This window comes from Papio anubis, chromosome 14 (genome assembly GCF_008728515.1).
Source record: "Papio anubis isolate 15944 chromosome 14, Panubis1.0, whole genome shotgun sequence".
NCBI classification, from domain to species: Eukaryota; Metazoa; Chordata; class Mammalia; order Primates; family Cercopithecidae; genus Papio; species Papio anubis.
The window spans coordinates 106,207,824-106,229,725 of NC_044989.1; the positions used below are offsets into that span (position 1 = coordinate 106,207,824).

At 54.4% G+C, this 21,902-nt stretch overlaps 2 protein-coding genes across 5 annotated transcripts in view; one reads left to right on the forward strand and one right to left on the reverse strand.

Moving 5' to 3' along the window:
• The first annotated feature begins 2,672 nt into the window (after window positions 1-2,672).
• The window catches only part of GPAT2 (glycerol-3-phosphate acyltransferase 2, mitochondrial), a 36,389-nt gene continuing 17,159 nt past the window's right edge, over window positions 2,673-21,902 (forward strand). For 2 of the 4 annotated variants that reach the window (XM_031655487.1, XM_021925046.2), the window contains exons 1-17: window positions 2,673-2,962; window positions 5,154-5,276; window positions 5,427-5,540; window positions 6,237-6,310; window positions 6,722-6,826; window positions 7,036-7,164; window positions 9,516-9,615; window positions 10,052-10,185; window positions 10,497-10,596; window positions 10,693-10,905; window positions 11,280-11,402; window positions 11,573-11,655; window positions 11,986-12,104; window positions 12,751-12,821; window positions 12,902-13,160; window positions 13,250-13,398; window positions 13,588-13,665. In XM_031655487.1, coding sequence (XP_031511347.1) covers window positions 5,214-5,276; window positions 5,427-5,540; window positions 6,237-6,310; window positions 6,722-6,826; window positions 7,036-7,164; window positions 9,516-9,615; window positions 10,052-10,185; window positions 10,497-10,596; window positions 10,693-10,905; window positions 11,280-11,402; window positions 11,573-11,655; window positions 11,986-12,104; window positions 12,751-12,821; window positions 12,902-13,160; window positions 13,250-13,398; window positions 13,588-13,665 — 1,914 coding nt within the window. In that variant the 5' untranslated portion in view covers window positions 2,673-2,962; window positions 5,154-5,213. The other 2 variants (XM_009184648.3, XM_031655488.1) reach the window with 2 other exon arrangements.
• Window positions 15,876-21,902, reverse strand: part of FAHD2A (fumarylacetoacetate hydrolase domain containing 2A) — a 32,018-nt gene continuing 25,991 nt past the window's right edge. The window contains 1 exon segment of the mRNA XM_009184642.4: window positions 15,876-15,964. Coding sequence (XP_009182906.3) covers window positions 15,902-15,964 — 63 coding nt within the window. The 3' untranslated portion in view covers window positions 15,876-15,901.

The following is a 21,902-nucleotide window of genomic DNA, read 5'->3' on the forward strand; positions in this document are numbered from 1 at the left end:
TCAGAGGTAACCACTGGTGGTATCTATGTTGTAGATTCCCTCTATTATTCCAGAATCTTCCATAAAGTCTTGTTCAACGTGGCAGCAAACCACAGCCTAGAATGGAGAAACAGAACATGAGCATAGTTAGGGGATGGACAGATGAGCTTTATTATGGGAATTGGCTCCTGTGATTATGGAAGCTGAAAAGCCCCACCATGTGCCTTCTGCAAGCTACAGAACCAGGGAAGCTGGTGGCGTAACTCAGTCCAAGTTTGAAGGCCTGAGAACCTGGGGCTGGGGGTGCTGCTGGTACAAGTTATATAATCCAACGCCTGGATCTAATCTCCAAGGGTAGGAGAAGATGGGTGTCCCAGCTGCAGGAGGGAGGGAGGGAGGGAGGGAGGGAGGGAGAGAGAGAGAGAGAGAGACCGTGCGCGAGAGCGCCTGCATGCAAATTCTCTTTTCTTCTGCCTTTTTTCTATCAAGGCCCTCAATCAATTGAATGGTGTCTGCCCCCACTGGGTGAAGGTGAATATTCCTTACTCAGTTCAGTGATTCAAATGCCAATCTCTTCCAGAAACACCCTCACAGATATACCCAGAAATAATGCCTTACCAGCTCTCTGGGGATCTGGTATCCCAGCCAAGCTGACACCTAGAATTAAACATCACGTCTCCTCTTCCCAGCCCTCCGGTGTTCCACGGACAGATGGGCGGAGCCCTCCTGTTCATTCTAATGCCAGCCCAAGTCCTTTTCTCCAGGGGATGTACAGGAGAAAGGCCTGTCAGTGCCTTCAGGGAACACCTGTCCCCAGCCATAGGGAGGGCCTTTGTCCCTCTGGGCGCAGGCAGTCAGTTACATGTCTGGACCTTCTGGGTAATGCGTTCTGGCATGAGTCCAGGATGGGGCTTACCAAGTCCAGTCCAGGTTGGGCAGGGCTCAGCTCAAATCAGTTTCTGTTTCTCTCAGGGTGGGGTCAGTCACAATCAGTGTGTATGGCAGCTGGCCTACGGGTCTTGCTGCATTGCAGCTCTGCCTCTCCTGCAAACCGCTTGAAGGAGAAAGAGCACACTGAGTCCTTGGTGGCCCAATCCGGGTCTGAGAGGGATGCTTCTTTTCAAATGTCCAAATTGCAGCAAACCACCACCACCACAACAAAATACATTTCTTCCAAAGAAGCAGCACGTCTGAGAGCTGAACTCTGAGATGCCGGGCGGGCCTCGTCTCTACGGTCAATCCATGCAAACTTCTAGTCTAAAGTCTCTGCCTTGGGGATACTTCTCAGCATATGAACTCCTTAAGAGGTGGGGACATGTCCACAACGGCAAAACTCAGCTGCCTGTACAGATGGTGTTCCCAGAACTAAGGGGCGTCAGCCCTCGGTAAATTCAAGTCTGCACTCTTAGGACGCAACTTACAACTTCGAAATGAAGGTCTATAGTTTTCGTTTTTCAGCTTCAGTCTCAGGATCTCGATGTGCACAGGGCACTGTGATACAAAAGAAAGGTAAGACAGGGTACAAAATGGATTCTGCAGGTACCGGGAGGATGTTGCAAATCCCAGTGGAGGTGAGTGGATGCACACACAGCCTGGAAAGACACGAAATGGCACAAAGGGAGAGATAAGGCTACATCCTGGAGGGGCAGGCTGTGGGAGTCACATCAGGGCTGGTGAGTCAGAGAGGAAGGAGGGATGTGAACACGTTCTGTGCTCTCTTAGGCCCCTCCAGGCTCATGTGTGGCTTCTCTCGGGCACATGTGTGTCACATGCCCTGGAACTGCGGAATCCTCTGGCATGTCAGGTGGACTCATTCCACGGGGGCAGGAACAGAGAGCACAGTCGTTCCCACATTCATCTGTTCTATACTGCTTGCCTCCCACTGGCTGGTCTCCTGCTGGGTGCTGGGAACACAGTTACAACACGAATGAACCCAGAAGGTCTTTGTTCACGCGGAGCTTAGGGCCGAGACAGGAGTCGGGTCTTAATCAAATAACCACACGAACGAACGCACTGGCCACAGGCCCAGCTGAAACCTCGGCACCTCGCGGCTGCGGGAGGTTCCCGACTGGTCTAGGCTTCCCATTAACAAAGGAAATGACCCTGGGGAGGCCTGACTTGTTTTCCATGACAGGAAAACAAGTCAGCTGTCTCCTGACGACGTTCTCTCCTTTCTAATCGTCCTCAACTCGGAATTTTGCTAGAGCCTGAACCCCAGTTTGGGGTGACTGAGCCCTGGGATAGCCTGTTTAATCAGAATCTGGCCTGAGTCCCTGCTTGAAGCTCGGGCACCCGGGGCCTCGCGGCCGCCTGCAGCAATCCCCTCACACCACGGGCCAGGGCCGGCTGGAGAAGCGAGCAGGCCGCCCACCGAGCACAAAGACCGGGAAGGGAGCAGGCCACCCACCGGGCACGGAGACTGGGTAAGGGAGCAGGCCGCCCACCGAACACAGAGACCGGAGAACCGAGCAGGCCACCCACCGGGCACGGAGACCGGAGAACCGAGCAGGCCGCCCACCGAACACAGAGACCGGGGAAGCCAGCAGGCTGCCCACTCAGCACAGAGACCGAGAAGCGAGCAGGCCGCCCACCGAGCACAGAGACCGGAAAAGCGAGCAGGCCGCCCACCGAGCACAGAGACCGGAGAACCGAGCAGGCCACCCACCGGGCACGGAGACTGGGTAAGGGAGCAGGCCACCCACCGAGCACAGAGACCGGGGAAGCCAGCAGGCTGCCCACTCAGCACAGAGACCTGAGGCGAGCAGGCCGCCCACCAAGCACAGGTCATGTGTCCACGTCGAGCGCGGCGGAGCACGGGGCGCAGGGCGGGGCTTCTGGACCAGCGCGCATCCCAATTGGTTCTCAGGGCTGCCTTTTAGCCGGACGCGCCGAGGCGGGCGGTGCGCCCTTCCCCTGGGCAGTCCACGCCTTCCGGCCGCCTAGTGGAGTTGCTGCTTTGGCGGGAGTTGGCGGCTGGTGTGAGGTGAGAGGCGCGGGGGCCGCTCCCTGGCGAGGCCAGGTCAGACGCGGACCGGGATCATCCAGGGGCCTTCCTGCTTCAAGAGCCTGGTCTGAGCGGCCTGTTGGGGACTGGGCAGAAGTTGAAGGGGAGGGAGCGCCGGCCATGCGGGGCCTGTGGCGGGAATGCGGGGCCTGTGGCGGGAAAGGGGCCCCGGGCGGGGCTGTGGGGCGCCGCGGCCGTGTTGGAGCAGAGCCAGGAAGGTGAGGTTCTCTCGCGGCTCTCTGTAGGGCGCGAACATTCCCAAAAGGGGCAGGTTTAGAGTCTGACCCTTGATCAAGGGCTGAACGCGCAGATGTGCACGGGCTCAGGCGTCGATGATCATCAAGGTGGAGGCAGACGGGAGGGCTCCTGCGGTCGGGCTACGGGGACAGCGGCGGCCAGCTGGGCCCTGTGGGGTGTGTGCTCAGATGCCAGAGCTCAGCTTTTTCCATTACAACCGCGACTGGAAACCTTGATTTAAAAAAAATGTGTATATAACAAGCCTTCTGCTGTTAAACGTTGGTTTTACTTCATAAGGTCTCAGCACGTTGTATAGTCAAAGAAATATGTGTGTGTGTGCGCGTGTGTGTGTGTGTGTATATATATATATATGAGTATATATATGAGTTGAATTTACCCTCGAGGTGCCAGTTTACATCCTCTGCTGTAGGAGTCCTGAGCTGTGTCGTTGAGGTAATTGGCAGATGGGGGTAACCTCTTGCCCTAGCTTTGACTCTGCATCGGTAGAGTTAGCACAGAACTAATGGGGTTGGATTTGGGGATTGGGGGTGGTCTTCGGCTAAGGGACAGATACCCGCCTTGCAGAGCAGGCAGGACTCACCACAGGCCTCAGCTTGTAGCCTTGCTGTAGCATGTGTCTGTGAACAGGGCTATGCAAACATTGTGAAGATACGGAGTGCCTTTGGGATGAGCCTCCTGTGGCCCCCCAGACCTCGGGCACTGCTGGATCCTGATCCCATTATTGATTGGCTTCATGTCGGGAAACTGAGCTGACTGGGGAAAGGAGGAACGTGCCTGGAGAATTTTTGGGAGGACGTTACTGTGGGTCAGCTGGCTCTGCCTGGTTCTCTCTTGCACGCAGGGCGGACTGCTGGACATACAGAGATGAGCCCCTGCCCTCAGGACACTCCAACCACGCAGGGAGATGAAACCATGGTCCTGGAGGAAGGCTTCCAATGGCTCTTTGTCCGGCAGGCTTGGGCTGGGGAACTCAAGGAGGAGAGGGAGGGCTTAGAGGGTCTTCCAGAAGCATCGTGGACTTAGAACCCTGGGCAGAATTGGGTGGGTGGCTGGGAAAGGAGAGGGTCCCAGATGGGCCTGATTACAGTGTGGTGGGGATGGGGAAACATGATTAGAGCAGCCTATTCATCAGGGTCATGCTGGGAAATAGGGAAGAGGGGCTTCTAGGCCCCAATTTTTGAGCGAGGAGGCGTTCAGTGCTGTTTGAAGGAACATATTTATTAGTTGAGGGAAATATCGTGGTGGGATGGAGGGGCTGAGGAGATACAAGTGGCATCTTCTGTGGAGAACGTTAATGTGAGAGGGGAGTGATTGTGGAAAAGTCTGTCTTGTCCTTAACTAGGTGCTCATTCTTGCGAGTAGGCCTCTGTGTTCTGACCCCCAGTTGTCCCTCTTCTATTAGCCAGGCCACATTCCCATATGTTTGGGTGGTTACAGGGCTGTCTCCTGGTGGGGAGGGGAAGGGCAGCTGAGAAGGACCTGGTAGCCTCATGGCGATAGTCTTCTTCCTCCTTGGCAGTCTCATGCCTCCGTCTTTTCAGTCCAGCCCTTATTCTTTCCCTCTGCACAGAAAAGATCAGCATCTCCGGTACAGCCCTCATCTGTGCTAGGAGATGGCAGGGTGGGTGTGCATGGTAAGACAACCCATCCCCCTCATCTTGGCCTGAGGAGGGCCCTGACCTGCCTACTGTGAGACTTTTTGAGAAGAGCTGGCTCCTTTGTGGGACCAGTGGGTGTGGGGCAGGGCCTTGATCTGAGCCAGCCCCTAGTTTCCAGCCTAGGTTCTCCTTACCGCTGATGGCCTAAGTGATGTCTGTCTGTCCTGTGATGGGGGGGTTGCAGTTACTTCAGGAGTCCCTGGATTATAGCTCAGATTCTTATAGCTCCATCCCTCTACCTTTCCCTGGCTCAGGTTTCTGTGGGGACAAGGAGCGTGGCAGAGGTGACTGGTTCGTGGTTCTTCTAGGCTCTCATGGCCACCATGTTGGAAGGCAGACGCCAGACTCAGCCAAGGAGTAGCCCCAGTGGCCGAGAGGTAGTGTGGCTTGTCCCATTCCTCAAATCCCCTCTGCTCTGCCACCCCTTCTGCTGTGCCCCTTACTTCTAGAGCCTCTGTCGCTCCATCTTTCCCTCTCTCCTGCCAAGGACTTTGAGTCCTCTCATCTCTCCTCATTGCCCTTTCCAGACTAGCCTGTGGTCCTCAGGCTTTGGGATGAAGCTGGAGGCTATCACCCCATTCCTGGGGAAGTATCGCCCCTTTGTGGGTCGCTGTTGCCAGACCTGCACCCCCAAGAGCTGGGTGAGTGATGGTAGGGCCAGGCCGCGACCAGGAAGCTTGGTTCTGGGAGCCGAAGCTCTGGGAAGCTGCTTCCTTTATGACCTTCCAGGCTTGGCTTTTCCCTGCCCCATGCCTCTGCCTCTGTCTTGCAGGGGAAGGGGTGCACTGGGATTGGTTGTGTGGTTGGGCTGTGGCTTGTTCCCAGGCCTGGGAGAGTTGGGTGGGAGAAGTGCAGAGGGGCCTAAGTGTGGTAGGGTGTGCCCAGGGGGCTGGGGTCTCATCATGCCGGTGTGAGTTTTCTTGTTCAGTTTTGGGGACACCACCCTCTCAGACTTCCCCAGCACTCAGCTCATGCTTGAAGACCTCTTTTTCGGTTCGTGCCACGTGATGGTGGTGAGGGGGCCCAGATTTCTCGTGGAGACCCGGGTTGCCTGTTCTCTGCTGTTGAGAAGATAACTTCCTGGAGACTTTCATATGCCACCTGAAAAAGGGTGATTCTGTACAGGATACAGCACTTCAGTTTTGAGCATGGGCCCCTTTTTCCTGAGCCAGCCTAGGATCTGGGGTCAAATGCCTTTGGGAAATACGGTGCTGTAATGTTTTCTCCTGGAAGACTTGGCAGGCCACCAGGCAGAGACCAGAAGGCAGCACAGGGGCTTTTCTTTGCCAGTTTGCAAAGGTCCCCCAAGACATGCTGTCTCTCCCCCTCTCTGGCAGGAGTCCCTCTTCCACAGAAGCATAACGGACCTAGGCTTCTGCAGTGTGATCCTGGTGAAGGAGGAGAACACCAGGTAGTCAGAGCTACAGACTGGAGCAGGGTTGGGGACAGGGCCCCTTGGGTGCAGGGCTGCTGGGGCCCTGCTTTTTGGTGCCATTTTCTTGCTCTGATAGAAAAAGAAGGGCCCCGTCCTCTGTTCCACAAGCCTGCAGGGAGGGGCAGACGTGGAGCTCTCCTGCAGTTCCTTCTGTGAGCATGTGTGGATTGCCCACTGTGTTTCAGGCTGTGAACCTGTCCCCGACTCAGCAGGGTGAGGGGTGGGAATGGGGCACAGATGGATAGGCAGTTCTTCTTCCTGCTCAGGTGTTCCTGGGACATGGGACTGGGGTGTGGTCCCTTTCTGATTGAATAGCCCTCTGTGAGCCCTGGTGGAGGTGGGCCCTCTCTGAACGATCTTCCCTCCTGCTCTGGGAGCTGTGTCCAGGTTTCGGGGCTGGCTGGTTCGGAGGCTCTGCTATTTCCTGTGGTCCCTGGAGCAGCACATCCCCCCCTGCCAGGATGCCCCACAGAAGATCGTGGAAAGCACCGGGTGAGGAGGCAGGGAGTGAGGTCTGGCTGGCATTTCTGGGATCCTGAATGGGATGACAATGACAGTAGGTAGGGGTGGTTCAGAGGGCTGGCTGGGGCAAGGCTTCTAGAGCGTGAGCTTTGCCTGGGACCCTTCCTTAAGGAGAAGGGTGAAGATTGGAGGCCGTTCCCTGCTGCAGCCTCATATCACTCCTCCCAACCCCCCCACAGGGTGCAGAACCTCCTCTCAGGGAGGGTCCCAGGAGGCGCTGGCGAAGGCCAGGCTCCTGACCTTGTGAAGAAAGAGGTACAGCGCATCCTGGGTCACATCCAGGCCTCACCCTGTCCCTTCCTGGTCAGGTAACTGTGCTGAGGGGCACTCATCCTTGGGCTGGGGACTGTCCTTCTGGAGAGTGGGTGTTGGCTGGGCGTGGGGAAGTGCTGAACTCTCCTCCTAGAGAGCTGGGTAGTGTTTACCAGAGTGGGCTGCAGCCTGCCTTCACCACCGCCTCCCATCCCCACATTCCCCAGCACAGGTCTGAGCTTCTGTTACATGCAGTGCACTGTTCCAAGGAAATGGAGGGGCAAACAGAGATACGCGTGGCTGCAAGAAGGAAGGAACAGGGCTGAGACAGAATACCAGTAAGGGGACAAAGAGACTGTTTAAGCCAGAGCCAAGAGGAGGAAAAGGAGCCAGCCTTGGGGGTACAAGAATGAAGGGAACAGTCTTGCTAGAGGGAATAGCCTGAGTTTTGATCTTGGGCAGGAGAGGGACTAGGTTTGCTCAAGAAGCTGACGTGGTTGGAAGCCAGCAAGTGAGGGTTCGAGAGCTGTGGGAGGTGAAATCGAGAGGCAGAAGGGATCAAATCATGTAAAGCTGTGCAAGTTTGGACCGGATCTCCAAGTGCAGTGAAAAGCAGCTGCAAGGTTTTAAGTGGGAAGTGACGACATCGTGGATTAGGGTCAAGAGTGGAGACTAGAAGGGCATCTGGAAGGCTGTTTTGTTAGTCCAGGTGCGAGATGATGGTGGACAGTAGAGGTTGAAAAGTGGATTGAGAGATCGAGGTGACATTAACAGGACTCACTGATGGACTGGACGGTGGGAGCAAGGGTAGTGAGGGAAATTGGAGAAGTTACAGGACAGCCCCATTTCTAGCCTACTTTCTGGTGGTATGTACAGAGAACAGGCTTTGGGAGAAGTGAGTTGGCCCAGAAAGCTAATCTGGACAGAGAGTTTTGGTATTTGACATGCTTGTGGAGACACTGAGGAGGCAGTTGCATGTAGGAGCTTGGAGCTCAGAAGAGAGGTTGGGGCCAGAGACACTGAAGCTTTAGCATACAGATGGTGTTTAAAGCCAAGGAAATGAATGAGTCCCTGAGTGCAGGAGGGCTTGGGGCAGCATGTGTCAAGCTCAGCTGTCTTGAATATGCTGAGTGGCCAACTGAGCAAGGACAGAAAGTAGAGGTTGTTGGTGACCTTGGCCAGCCCTCCACTGTGACAATTCCTTGACTTTGTTAAGATTTCTAGTGCCTTGATGTCCCTTGACATCAGCCATCAGCCTCCCTGTCTGTGTTGCCTTCCCTCTGAGCCTAGCTGAGATTGCAGGCTCAGGGTGCGAGTAATGCTCTTGTGAGGGAATCATAGGCATGACCCCCGACTGTCTGCCTTCTCTTTGCACCTCAGCAGCCCAGCATTGCTAGAGAAACATACACCAGTGGACTGGTTTCCTTGCTAAGTGCAAATGTCACAGGGACACATGGCACCCTCCAGAGCTCCCATCTAGCCTGCTCCTTCTTAGACTTATCCAGTGTCAACTGATGCCGCATCTCATGCTTCACAGAAAGATAAAAGCCATCACATGGGGACTTGCTGCTTATCCGCCACATTTCCCTGCTACTGCAGCTATGTATCTGTCCTAAATTAAAGCTGGTCCTACACCGGTGCAGTGGCTCATGCCTGTAATCCCAGCACTTTGGGAGGCCAAGCAGGGTGGATCATCCAAGAGCTCAAGACCAGCCTGGGCAACATAGACAAGCCTGGGCAAACTTGTCTCTCCAAAAAATTAGTTGGGTACAGTGGTGTGTGCCTATGGTCCCATCTACTTGAGAGGCTGAGGTGGGAGGATCGCTTGAGCCCAGGAGGCAGAGGTTATAGTGAGCCAAGTTCGTGCTATTGCACTCCAGCCTGAGCAACAGAGCAAGACCCTGTCTTAAAAAATAAATAGAGCCGGTCTTCCTGTTGGGCTGGATGGACAACCCCACCTGCCTGCCCACCAGGGATTTTGCCCCTGCAGTTGTCCCCTTTCCTTCTTCTATCACTAATCCTTCATTTTTATTTGATCTTTCCTGGCAGTTTGCGAAGAACAGGCTGGGTTCTGCCTGGAGAGAGGCTTGGTTCTCTAGTCTCCTTTGGGGTAAATGGAGGCAGATGCTCTGATTCTGATGTGAGGCAGCTGCACCATGAGGTCGTGGGAGAGTAGCAGCGTCTGGTGGGCATGAACTGTGGTGTCAGAACTTCCAGTCCCAGCACCACTACTTCTTAGTGTTCGCTACCATGAAGCAGTTCTGTAGCTTCCCTGAGTCTCACTTTCCTCTTCTGTAAAATGAGGACAGTGGTGGGGCCTGCCTTAGAGGAGCACTGGGCGGCCCTCCAAGTGCCCCGGGCTGAGCGTCACTCCTTGCCGCACCTCAGGCCTGGTGTCCCTCCCCAGGCTGTTCAGCTGGGCGCTGCTGCGGTTCCTGAACTGCCTCTTCCTGAATGTGCAGCTCCACAAGGGTCAGATGAAGATGGTCCAGAAGGCCGCCCAGGCAGTAAGGCCCGCCCTCCATTGGGATGGGGATGGTGGGAGCAGAAGAGCAGAGGCTGGGCCAAGCCCGTAAGTGAGGAGCAGCCCCCATCTGGTCCTGCTTCCTGACCTCTCTGCTCCCAGCCATACAGCAGTCCAGTCCCCATCAGCTGGTGGGAAAAATCCCCTGCTTTTTGCCGACCTTCCCTTTATGTCTCACGGCCCTGCTCCCACGGGGCTTCCTCTAACGTCTTTCCATCATGGTCTTAACAACCATTACGTCAGTGCATCAGTGCAGTTACCTTAAAAGTTGTCTAAACGCTCCTTTGCCTTTGGGAAATGTGCTCAGAGGAAGAACTCTCAGCTGGACCCTCCCTCCCTCGGGCTGCCCTGGGTCTTTGGCTGCCTGTGTCCTCAGGGTGGGGCAGGTTGGCACTTCCCTCTGGCTCTCCCCGGAGCAGGGCTCGCCGCTTGTCCTCCTCTCTACTCACAAAACCCTCCTGGACGGGATCCTGCTACCCTTTATGCTGCTCTCCCAGGGCCTGGGTGTGCTCCGTGTGGCCTGGGACTCCCGCGCCTGCTCCCCTGCCCTCAGGTAAAAAGCTTTTGCCTCTAGACATACGTGGGAGAAGCCGCAGGCTGGGGTGGGGTGTGTATTGGGGTGTGTTGGCAGCAGCTCCCTGCTAAAGCCCTCTTCATGGCCCCTCTCATCCCAACCATACAGCAGTCTGGCCTGTGGGGCTTAGATGGAGGGGTCAGCCACAGGGCCTAGGGCCATGGCTTCACCTCAGGGTATTCAAGTAGGACACAGGCTGGCCGTGGGGGAGCTGAGACTCTCACTAGCCCGTTATTCATTCTCATCTCCAGAGCCCCTTTCCTTATCAAGTTCTGCCCTATGTCCCACAGAGTTCTCCTGAGGAAGCTTGGGGGGCTTTTCCTGCCCCCAGAGGCCAACCTCTCCCTGGACAGCTCTGAGGGGCTCCTTGCAAGGGCTGTGGTCCAGGCGGTGAGTGCCCCCAGTGGTTACATATGAGCCAGGCTAAGAGGACCAGGGGTCTGTTTCTGCTCTGGCCTTAACACCCCCTGTCCCCACTTATTCCAGGTCATAGAGCAGCTGCTGGTTAGTGGACAGCCGCTGCTCATCTTCCTGGAGGAACCTCCTGAGTCCCCGGGGCCACGGCTGTCAGCCCTGGGCCAGGCTTGGCTGGGGTTTGTGGTGCAGGCAGTCCAGGTGGGCATCGTCCCAGATGCTCTGCTGGTACCAGTGGCCGTCACCTATGACCTGGTTCCGGATGCACTGTGTGACATATACCATGTGAGAACGTGAGACCCTCCAGCCCTTGGGCCCCTGGGTGGACACCAGCTCCAGATAGGAGGCAAAATATTGTGTCCTGTGGCTGAGTCCCTCTTAGGGCTGCTGGGGCTACAAAGGAATCATCTGGCAGCACCTGCCAAGGCCATTACCATCATCTCATTTCATCCTCTGAAGACCTTGATAGGGATTTTTCCTGTGTCATGGATAAGAAAAGAGGAGCTTGGGACAAGGTCATGCACCAGTTTGGGCCTGAGATAAAACTGAGCATGCTGGGACCAGAGTATACCTCTGGAGACCAGGATGGGTGGGCAGCCCTGATGTCCACTCCAGAGCAGTGCCCCTGGCGACTATAGTCATCCTCTCCCTCCTTGCAGGCCTCGGCTCCCCTGGGGCTGTGGACAGGAGCTCTGGCTGTGCTACGTAGCCTGTGGAGCCACTGGGGCTGCAGCCGCCTGATCTGCTCCAGGGTGCACCTAGCTCAGCCCTTCTCCCTGCAGGTATGGAGTCAGCTGGGGAAGGCTGGGAGTACCTAAGGGGTCTGTCCTAGGCATCTTGGCAGTCTGGCCCTCGAAGCCACTGCAGGGATAGCTTTGCCTACTTCCAGTGGGCTGTGTGCAAGTTTCCTGATAGTCCAGCACAGGCCACCTAAGAACCTTGTCCTGGGCAGGAATACATCGTCAGTGCCAGAAGCTGCTGGGGCAGCCGGCAGACCCTGGAGCAGCTACTGCAGCCCATCGTGCTGGGCCAATGGTAGGGGCATGGGATCGTGCGGTCTCATGGGCAAGGCAGGCAGCCCTTCAGCACCAGCGTCTGTATCCCCCCTAGTATACACACACTAGCAGACCTCCCTCACCACATATTCTGGGGTCATCTTGGATAGTTCCAGGCACTCGCCTTCCCAGCAGTCTGAGTGTGAGAATATGGCACAGAGGCGTGGAAGGGACTGGGGTTTATAGAAGCCATCCTCTGTCCTGGGGCTGGGAGGGGGGAACACCCTCACCTTTTAGAAAGCTCTAGGCTTTCCCACAGCTGTTTTTCTGTTTGGTCCCTTCATTCTGTAATCTGTGTCTCTCATCTCAGTACTGCCGTCCCAGACACTGAGAAGGAGCAGGAGTGGACTCCCGTAACTGGGCCTCTCCTGGCCCTCAAGGAAGAGGACCAGCTCCTGGTCAGGAGACTGAGCTGTCATGTCCTGAGTGGTGAGGGTGAACCAGATCTGGGCCTTTGGGGGCGGGTCCCTGAATCGTCCCCTCTGGGTCAGCCAGTCACCAGGGTTCTCCATTCCAAGTGAGTGTCTGCACGTGAGACCCTCTATGGTACCTCGGGGACATGTGAAGAATGGAACCCTCCTCCTACAGGAGGAGCAGGGCAGCCAGGGCTGGCATGAGGGAGCAGCTAAGTGCATGCACAAAGATGGTGGCCTGAGGCCAGGAGGCTGCAGCTGCTTCCCCAAGGCCACACCCAGCCCTGCCTTCTGAGGGGAGTCTCCTTAGCTTGGATGGGGATGGTGTTAACTGAATGGAACGATACGTATAAGGGCTTAGCAGAGCGCCTGTGCAGAGGGCCCTTATAGAGAGAGCCATCAGTATTGTCTCCAGTGGCCCCCTGTAGTAGAGGCTGTGGGTTGGTGTGTGGGCCCCAGGACGAGATCCAGGGAAAGGCCCCCAGCTCCTGGCCTGGCTGTCAGCCTGTGTGATAAAAGCCACTGCTCTGGGCGTACATTCCTCATCCCTGGGGTGGAGCTGGGATGTGTGGCTAGGAAGACTTGCCAGATAATGGAGGGACCAGGCTGCTGGGCCTCAACCCCTGACCAGCATCTCCACCCCCCACCCCGCCCCACTCCAGCCAGTGTGGGGAGTGCTGCGGTGATGAGCACGGCCATCATGGCGACACTGCTGCTCTTCAAGCACCAGAAGGTAGCGGGTGCCATGTGGTGGGGACGTGGGCGGGGGGGTGGGGTGTGGCTCTCCTGCTCAGGCCTGCTCTGCCCACCCAGGGCGTGTTCCTGTCACAGCTCCTGGGGGAGTTCTCCTGGCTGACGGAGGAGATACTGTTGCGTGGCTTTGATGTAGGCTTCTCTGGGCAGCTACGGAGCCTGCTGAAGCACTCTCTGAGCCTGCTGCGGGCGCACGTGGCCCTGCTGCGCATCCGCCAGGGCGACTTGCTGGTGGTGCCGCGGCCTGGCCCAGGCCTCACGCAGCTGGCACGGCTGAGTGCTGAGCTGCTGCCCGTCTTCCTGAGCGAGGCTGTGGGCGGTGAGTCTTGAGGTGCACGGTGTAGGTGGGATGTGTGTGCAGTGGTGAAAGGAATAGCTTCATCCTCATAATGGACCCACCTCCCCCAGCCTGTGCAGTACGGGGGCTGCTGGCAGGCAGAGTGCCGCCCCAGGGGCCCTGGGAGCTGCAGGGCATATTACTGCTGAGCCAGAATGAGCTGTACCGCCAGATCCTGCTGCTGATGCACCTGCTGCCGCAAGACCTGCTGCTGCTAAAGGTCAGGCCTCCCCTACGGCCCACTTGCTCCTAGGCCTTCCCCTCTTGGTGGCAGGAATGGCCCAACCCTGCCCAAGTCCTACCTCTGAAACCTCCTGGGTGGTAGGTCTGGCCTTGCCTGGCCTTTGGCTAGGCCCCTGATCATGTGCCTGGCTTGCCTGAGGCCATATGGGTGCCTTTTTCTCCCCAGCCCTGCCAGTCTTCCTACTGCTACTGTCAGGAGGTGCTGGACCGGCTCATCCAGTGCGGGCTCCTGGTCGCTGAGGAGGTAGGTAGGGCAGCTGGAGACAAGACCCTTCCCTTGGGCCTGGCATCCTCCAGCCTCACACCCTGAAGCCAGCTGCCCCAGGCTCCTCCTCTGCCCTGTGTGTGCTGTGGGGGTGGACTGCCCCTGGCCTTGCAGCGGGGAAGCCTAGCTCACACCTCTCCTCTGTGCCTTGGGAAATGGCCACCTATGCCCCGGTTCTGGATCTGTCTCTGGATAGCACTGGACATGTGTGCCTCTGAGGTTCTCTGCACACTTCCTGCTCCCCACATTTCTTGGCGACACGGCCACTGCCCTTGAGGGTGGGAGTTCACTTCCTCCCACTCTGCAGGTTGGCCCAGCAGGTGCTGTGGCATGGCTCTGGCCATCCTCTTGGGTCTCTAGGTCTGCTTTTACTGGATTCACCTGCATGTACCTGGTCTGGGGGTACGGGGTTGATCCCTGGCCAGCCTGTCAGAGAACTATGGCTCCATGGCCCCTAGACCCCAGGCTCCCGGTCAGCCTGTGACACAGGGCGACAGCGACTGAGCAGGAAGCTGGCCAGTGTCCATGGGGACTCTTACTGATAGTACATGTGATGATTTTGAAGAGGCTGAGGGCCGGTACTTCAGGGTGTGTTTCAAGAAGCTGCCCCTGGAGGGAGGTGGTAGGGAGGGGTGGTGAGCCGCGCCTCACCCCTTGGGCCTGGCCCTCTAGCCTGTAGCCAGCAGCTTCACACTGCCCAGACTTCTCTTTCCTCTGCTGCCTGCTCAGTCGTGACTGTTTAAGGTTTTTGTATAGGGCTGCTGCTTCTTCTCCTACCTGCTATAGGCTGAAGGTTCGACACTGGTGAGGCCTCTTGTTCCCTTTGTGCAGTCCTCGAGGCAGGCTGTCTGGGGAGGGGCACCAGGTCTAGGTCTTCTTTTCAAGAGTCGGCTACATAGGACAGTTGTTCCACCTCCTCCAGCCACTGCCCAGGAAGAAGGGGATCTTGGTGAGGTCCCAGCCAGTCACCCAGGCTCCTGGAGGAAAAATGGCTGGTGGTTGCTGCCCCTGCCGGGATACAGTGAACCCAACTCAGGAAGGCGGCCGTAGAGTTCGAGGAGGGTCTCTCTGTCCAGTCTGAGCCTAGCCCTCCCCAAGGCTGCTTTACACACACAAGAGAACCCTGTGCCCAGTGGCTCCCGTCCTCCTGCCTAGAGTTTCACTCTCCTCCCAGAGGTATGGACCTGTGCGCCTCTGCATCAGTGCCATCTGGACCTCAGACCTAGAAGAGAGGAGCCACCGTCACCATCTCTGTCCCTGTTCCCACCCTGATAGAGTGGCCTAGGGAAACTCCAGCTATGTCCCCATCACCCCACAGGGCTGGCGTGATGGTCCTACTATGACCCCTGGGACGTACTTCTGGTGTCTCCAGCAACACACGGGTGATGGGTTGGAGAAGATGGATGGCCCCTGCCTCTTGGGTCTCCCCTAAATCACTGGGTTCATCCCTTTCCAGGCATTAGGGCTGACGGAGGCAGCCGTGCAAAACACTGAGGTCTCAATGGCAGGTTTCTGGGGACAGGCTTGGCCCTGGGCCTTGGGACAGTCTCTGTGTTGAGGGGTACCATGGCCTACTCCTCCATGGCCCAGGCCCTGCAGCAGTGATGCCGAGTCTCGCAGGCCCCTGTGCCCACCTGTCCCTACTTTTGCCAGCCGCCGGGGAGAATCAAAGGGAAAATACTAGAACAGCTCTATCCGCAGTCTATCGAAAGCTTTCGTGAACCGGGTGAAGAGCCTCAGCTTGAGACTTCAGCCCCACAACACAGCCGTGTCCTAGAGCCAGAAGACGGAGAGGAGGCTGCAAACCTCTTAGCTGGAACGGCAAACATGGAATCATTGGGAGGCTTGATTGTCCCTGCCATCCTTGCTTTCTCCTCCTTGATGTGATGTAAACAAGGGTCTGTGACAGGCTAATTCCTTTTCCTGCCTAGAGAGTCTTTGTGGCGATGCGTGTATCGCAAGCTCTTCCCAGTCCCACAAAATGCCCCGACTTGTCCCATGAAACAAAGCCCAAAAGAAGACAAACAGCAGAAGCCAAGCTGCTGCTTTGGCCTGACAAATTTAGCTGAAGAGAGCCTGTCCTCCCTCCCTTCTACTCCAGTAAGAGGCGTGGCTTCAGGGCCGGCACCTTCCATGCGGCTCTGTCACTGGCCTCCCTAAGGCTAGGCTGAGGGGAGCAGAGTTCCCATCCCCATGTCCAGGCCTGCAGGAGCCATCACACCACCTTGTTGATGATGACACCTAGTTCTTCAATCTCACACTGGACTTCATCCCCCTTCTGCAACAGAGCAGGCCATGAGTGCCAGCCTGCATACACACATCCACACAAGCCTGTGACTCCCCAAGCCTCGAGTCAAGCCCGGCCAGGCCTCTCGGCCCTGCTCTCCCTTTCTGCCAACCTACCTTGGGAGGCAGAAAGACACAGGAGGCTCCCCTGAACACACCAGGACACCTGGGGGTCCTAGCCAGGATGACATCCCTGTAAAAGGTGATGCAAACCCGGGAGCGTGTCAAAGCTGACCTACAGAGACTGTGGGCTGGCTGGCTGAGGTGGATTACAGCCAAGGGTGGAGGGCCAGGGGCCTAGCCTCCTGCCAAGTGGGCGGATGGAGGGTTTGCACAGGCCCTGGCACTCACTGGGAGACCCAGCATATCAGGTCCTCCAGTTCAGCTCATCTGGTTGGTGTTGCTGCTCTGGACTACTTCCTCCCCTGCCTCACTGCAGCAGATCTTGCTGTGTGGATCTGGAAATGCAAGATGGTACCTTTGGGATCCTTTTCCTCAAACCCTGCATTCTGCTATAAACACAACTGTAGTGGAGCTTGTAGGACTTGCCAGGTGAAAGGGCTTTGTGCCCACATTGACTCAGTAGTGCTCCATGCTAGAACTTCTGCATATGACATTGGCCTTCAGGCCTCCCCATCCCCCGCCAAGAGCACCCAGGCAGTAGTCACAGGGGCTGAGCCAGATGATGTTCCAGGACTCCGAAGAGGAGAAAAACGGCTCAGGCCTTTGGCTTGGAAAAAAAAAAGCGGGCAATCTGCCCACAGCACAGGACGACACCCGCAGCCACAAAAATCGCCTCCCGGGGCCGCCCGGCGCCTCACTCCCGCAATCACAGCACTCTGAGGTCAAAGCAAGGGACTGATTAAGCCCAGGAGTTCAAAACCAGGCTGGGGAACGGTGGAGGCTTGTCTCTATAAAAAATAATAAAACACCAGCCAGGCGCGGGTGATACGCCTGTAGTCCCAGCTACTCAGGAGGCTGAGGCGGAGGGCCTGAAACCCGGATATTGAGGCTTCAGTGAGCTGAGATTGGGCCACTGCACTCCAGCCTGGGTGACACAGTAAGACCATTCCAAAAGAAAAGAAAAAAAAAAAAAAGACTTAGCATCTATAAAGCAGGAGTAATAGTTCCATAGGATACAGTGAAGCCTCTAAGTGTAATGGAAGATGGCAGGGATTGGATTGTAAGAACATCCTGGCTAATCCAGCACTTTCTGCAACTGCTGGTGGTGGTAGGGTCCAGTGTTCTACCCACTTAAGTAGAGCAGCTGAAACACAATTAACTTTACTGAGGACTCCTGCACGGGGTGCTGTGAGGTAATGGGTCTTGGTACTCTGGCATGGCTGGTTTTACATGGACACTCCTCCTCCCTCACCCCCACCACAGCTGTGGGCGGCTAGGCAGAGGGCTGCGCTCTGCCCTGGGGTACTGCCCCCGCCCCATGCCTGCCCCACTGTATGTGGTCGCGCCGTTCTGTTCTTTGCCAATGGCCAATGTCACCTGGCCTCCCATGTCCTGTACTGTGAAAGATGCCAGAGCCTTGGTGATAACTATGCTCCATGATGCTCAACTTAGATTGCTCTAGATGGCGGCAGCTGACAGGAAGCCTCCTGACCCCACCCCATCAGCCTAGTGTTGTCATTTACTCTGTAGCTCTCACATCCTCTGCAGTTGTGTTCCCTCTAGGGGGCTTCAAGGAAGCCCATAAATCCCATGGCTGAGGCAAGAGACTCGTCTCTGTGTGGAGCTTCAGCGTGAAAGGGGTGGCCAGGGAGGGTAGGCGCCAGATGCATTCCTGAACCCCACGCCCCTGGAGCACTGTTCTTCTGTGCAATGGTGGTACAAGGGGGCAGGGTCCAGGGACCTACTCTGCTACACTGTCCTTGGTCACTACAAGGCAGGGCCTAGAGGGCAGATGGTGTCAAGGTTTTCCCAGCAGCCACTGTTTCCCATTATGCGTCGTTAGCCAGTCACGAGCACTCTACGCTATGAGCCACAGAAGCCGGCCACGCGGGGCTATGGCATCTGTGGGTCGGTGGGGCAGGGATGCGCCTACAGGTTAGATCACGGGTGACACCCAACACTTTGGCAAAGGATCTCTAAGCTGTTATCCCGCAAGTACGAGACAGCCAAAAGGTGGGTACGGGCCAAGGTGCAGGCCAGGGAGCAAGGAGGCTGGACCGCCTCCCAGGGTCATCAGGGACAGCTGGCACCGTGCTGGTGAGTAGGTCAGCACTGGGAGAGGTGAGCCAGCCTCTGCTAAGACTCTGGCCTGGGAGCCTCCCCACCTTCAATTCTCACCTTGATGTGCTGCCTTCTTCCAATGACTCACGGGCCAGCTTCCTGCTTCCCAATCTACTCCTGCAGGGGTGGAGAGAGGAAATAAGGAGCTCGCAGTGACTTGGGCCCACTTGTCCATGCCCAGAGGCCACACAGCTGGGAAGGGCCTGGATCTTTGTCATTAGCCTTGGGTGCCAGCCCATGTCTGGCTACCACCACGAAGCAGAGCCAAGGTGAATGATACAAGGAGGTGTGACTTGCAGACCCATACATTTGGGCAGTGACAGACAGCATCACGGGATGCGGCACAGGTCCTGTCCCCACTGGGACTGCAGAAGAGCAACACGTATCCAGCTGCGACTGAGTGCAAAAGTTACTCTTGATAATTTTAACAAAGAATAAATACGACACACATCCTCCAGTAAATATGTAACCTTACCAAAGGCTTCAGGCAGCATTCCCAAATGCTATAATGTTAACTCATTTTATAGGCGATCGACATCCCACAAAGGACCTGGAGCACCACAAAAAGGTAATGGACATGCTCGTGAAAAACATGAAAATATGCTCACTCTATAATCCATATATAAAATACAACTACAAAATAGATATAATTTGGAAATTGGCAGCTCTTTCTGATAACCAGTTGGTATGAGTACACGTACACCTAGATGGTGTCTACCAATTCCCATTAAGAAGCACTGGTTCTCGGGAAATACACCCCAGGTCCAGGACATACATGATAAGCTCTAGAAATATCTTACTGTAAGCTAGGATAGGTCAAGCGGTGGCCTACGCTCTGAAACCCTGCACTGGGAGGGCCTGGTGTGGCTGGATCACGAGAGGTCAGGAGATCAAGACCATCCTACAACACTGTGAAACCCCTGCCTCTACTAAACACAAAATTAGTCATGCTGTGGCGGGCCTGTAGTCCCAGCTACTTTGGGAGGCTGAGGCAGGAGACTGCTGATCTGAGGGCGGAGGCTTTGTGAGCCGAGATCGCGCACTGCACTCCAGCCTGGAAGCATAGAGGAAGATCAGCCTTTAAAAAAAAAAAAAAAAAAAAAAAAAAAAAGCTTAGATATACAAAAGTGACGGGAATGGAGCCAACTTGAAGGCCCCTCACTGGCCAAACTGAGGTCACCTAAAGAATGTAAATGACGAATTACAAACAATTGAGTAAAAACAAAAATCATGAATTCACAGTGATATTGAAGACGCAGGAATAAAAAGAGGAGAGGCAGCTTTTCTTCATAGAAGAATGCCAGCCAATAAAAACAGAAGGCATGATTGAGAAGAGGCATTGATCTTGGTCGGGCGCAGTGGCTCACGCCTGTCATCCCAGCACTAAGTGGAGGCCGAGGCTTGGATCACCTGGGAGGTGAGGGGTTCAAGACTAGCCTAGTCATGGTGAAACCCTGTCTCCACAAAATTAGCCAGGTGTGGTGGGTGGCTACTGCAATCCCAGCTACCTCGGGATGCCAAGGCAGGAGAATCACTTGAACCTAGGGAGGCAGAGGTTGCAGTGAGCTGAGATCATGCCACCACACCCAACCTGCACAACAGAGCCAGACCCATCCTCAAAAAATGTCATTATCCTAACTCTAATGCAATAATGGATCCATTGTGGACACAGATCCCTGGATAAGAAGATGGGCAGGCAGATAGTTATGTGATCTCAAAACTACCACCAGACTGCTTATTAATTATAAAAAATGGAAATGCTTCCCAATGGAGGGACCTAGTCAATAATATCATAAACCAAGCGTCAAATTCTCGACTATCGATATGAGCCCCAGTGGGATGCAATGGGAAATGTATAACATCTCTTGTAGACTCCTGATGAAAAATGCTTACCCCTGACACTCAATCATGAAGAAACGACCAGATAAACCCCAGGCTGTGAAACACGCCATGAGATAACTGGATTCTCTGGAAGGAAAGGGTATAAGGTTTGAGATCAGAGTTAAAATATGGCTAGCCTACTGTCTGCTGTAATATTTGAAATGTGTTCCACCATTCATTTCTAGTCCCTGCATTACACTATAACAGCAGAGTTGAATTACAAAAGAGACCATCTGACACTCAAAGCCTACACATTTACTAATTACCCCTTGATATGGTTTAGCTGTTTCCCTACCCAAATCTCATCTTGTAGCTCCCATAATTCCAACATATTGTGTAGCCCTGGTGAGATGACTGAATCCTAAAGGGTCTTTTCTGGCGCTTGTTCCCCTGTTAACAATCTCATGAGAGCTGACGGTTTATAAGTGAGTCTCTGCATAAGCTCTTTTTCTTGCCTGCTGCTATCCGCTGTAAGATGTGTGACTTGCTCCTTTAATTTCCAATTAGGTTTCTCAAAATAATGGAACCAGGGCAGTCCACTAAACCTCTTTATTTTGTAAATGACCCAGTCTCGGATATGTCAATCAGCAGCATGAACACAGACTCATACAGCCCCTTTGGCGAAAAAGTCTATGAACCAAGGTTCTGTGCCAAAACTACTTCAAAGAGATGCAACTGAATGGCTGGTGTGCGCCCTTAGCTGATCAAGCAGAGCAATGTGCTGCAACCAAATTGGGGTGTCATCTCTTGTATAACCAGGTTTCATGTCAAATAATACATTATTCAAGCACCTCTTGGCTGTGATACGGTACGTAATGTCATTGTCCTTATAAGATGTCTATTTAAGCTTTTATGACTAAATTGTCTTAATATTTGTAATGTGTTTTCTAAAGGTCCTCCGTTCTCCATCCACATGCAAAAATAAAGAAAACGTGCCAATGTGGAGGGCAGGGAGGGCAAGGGAGAGAAAGCAACTACAGCAAAATATTTACAGTGAAACCAGGTGAAAAGTATATGAGCATTCACTGTATTATGTTTTCAGCTTTTCTACAATTTCCAAGACATTTCTAAAATAAAAATTTGAGAGAAAAAGTAACTAGTATTAGGGTATGCATGATGGAAAGAAGTGGTTATTTTTATAATCTATTTAAAGGACAGTTGGGAGATTTTCTTAAAAGTTTTGAAATACTGCCTATAGTTTGATATATTCAAATCCTAAGAGTTTATTCAAAGAACATTTAAGGTAAGGTGTGGTTTACATCTAATCCCAGCACTTTTGAGGTTGAAAAGCAGATCACAAGGCTAGACGACCATCCTGGCTACAACATGGTAAACCCATCTCTACTAAAAATAGAAAAAACTAGCTAGGCATGGTGGCATGCTCACCAGTTCCAGCCTTACCAGGAGGCCAGCAGGAGAACTCACTTGTCCTTAGGAGGTGAGGTGGCTGCAGGAACTCAAGATAGCACCACTGCACTCCAGCCTGGCAACAGAGCAAGACTCCATCTCAAAAATAAAACCCCAAAAAAGGAAGTAATAATGTATTAATGAACATGCAAAGTCTTTTCTACATAAGGATGTTCATTGTGACATTTATTTATAGAAGCCAAAACCTGGAAACAGTATCCAGCAGTAAGGTACTCAGGAATATAAACTACTCCTGTAATAACACAAACTCCTTGTAACTCTAAAATGTCATCAGGGAGAAATATTTTAATTTAGTATGAAAAAATGCTCCAAATGCAGTCTTAAGTAAAAGATAAGTGTATGTACAAGTATAAACATATGCAGGAGGAGAAACACTA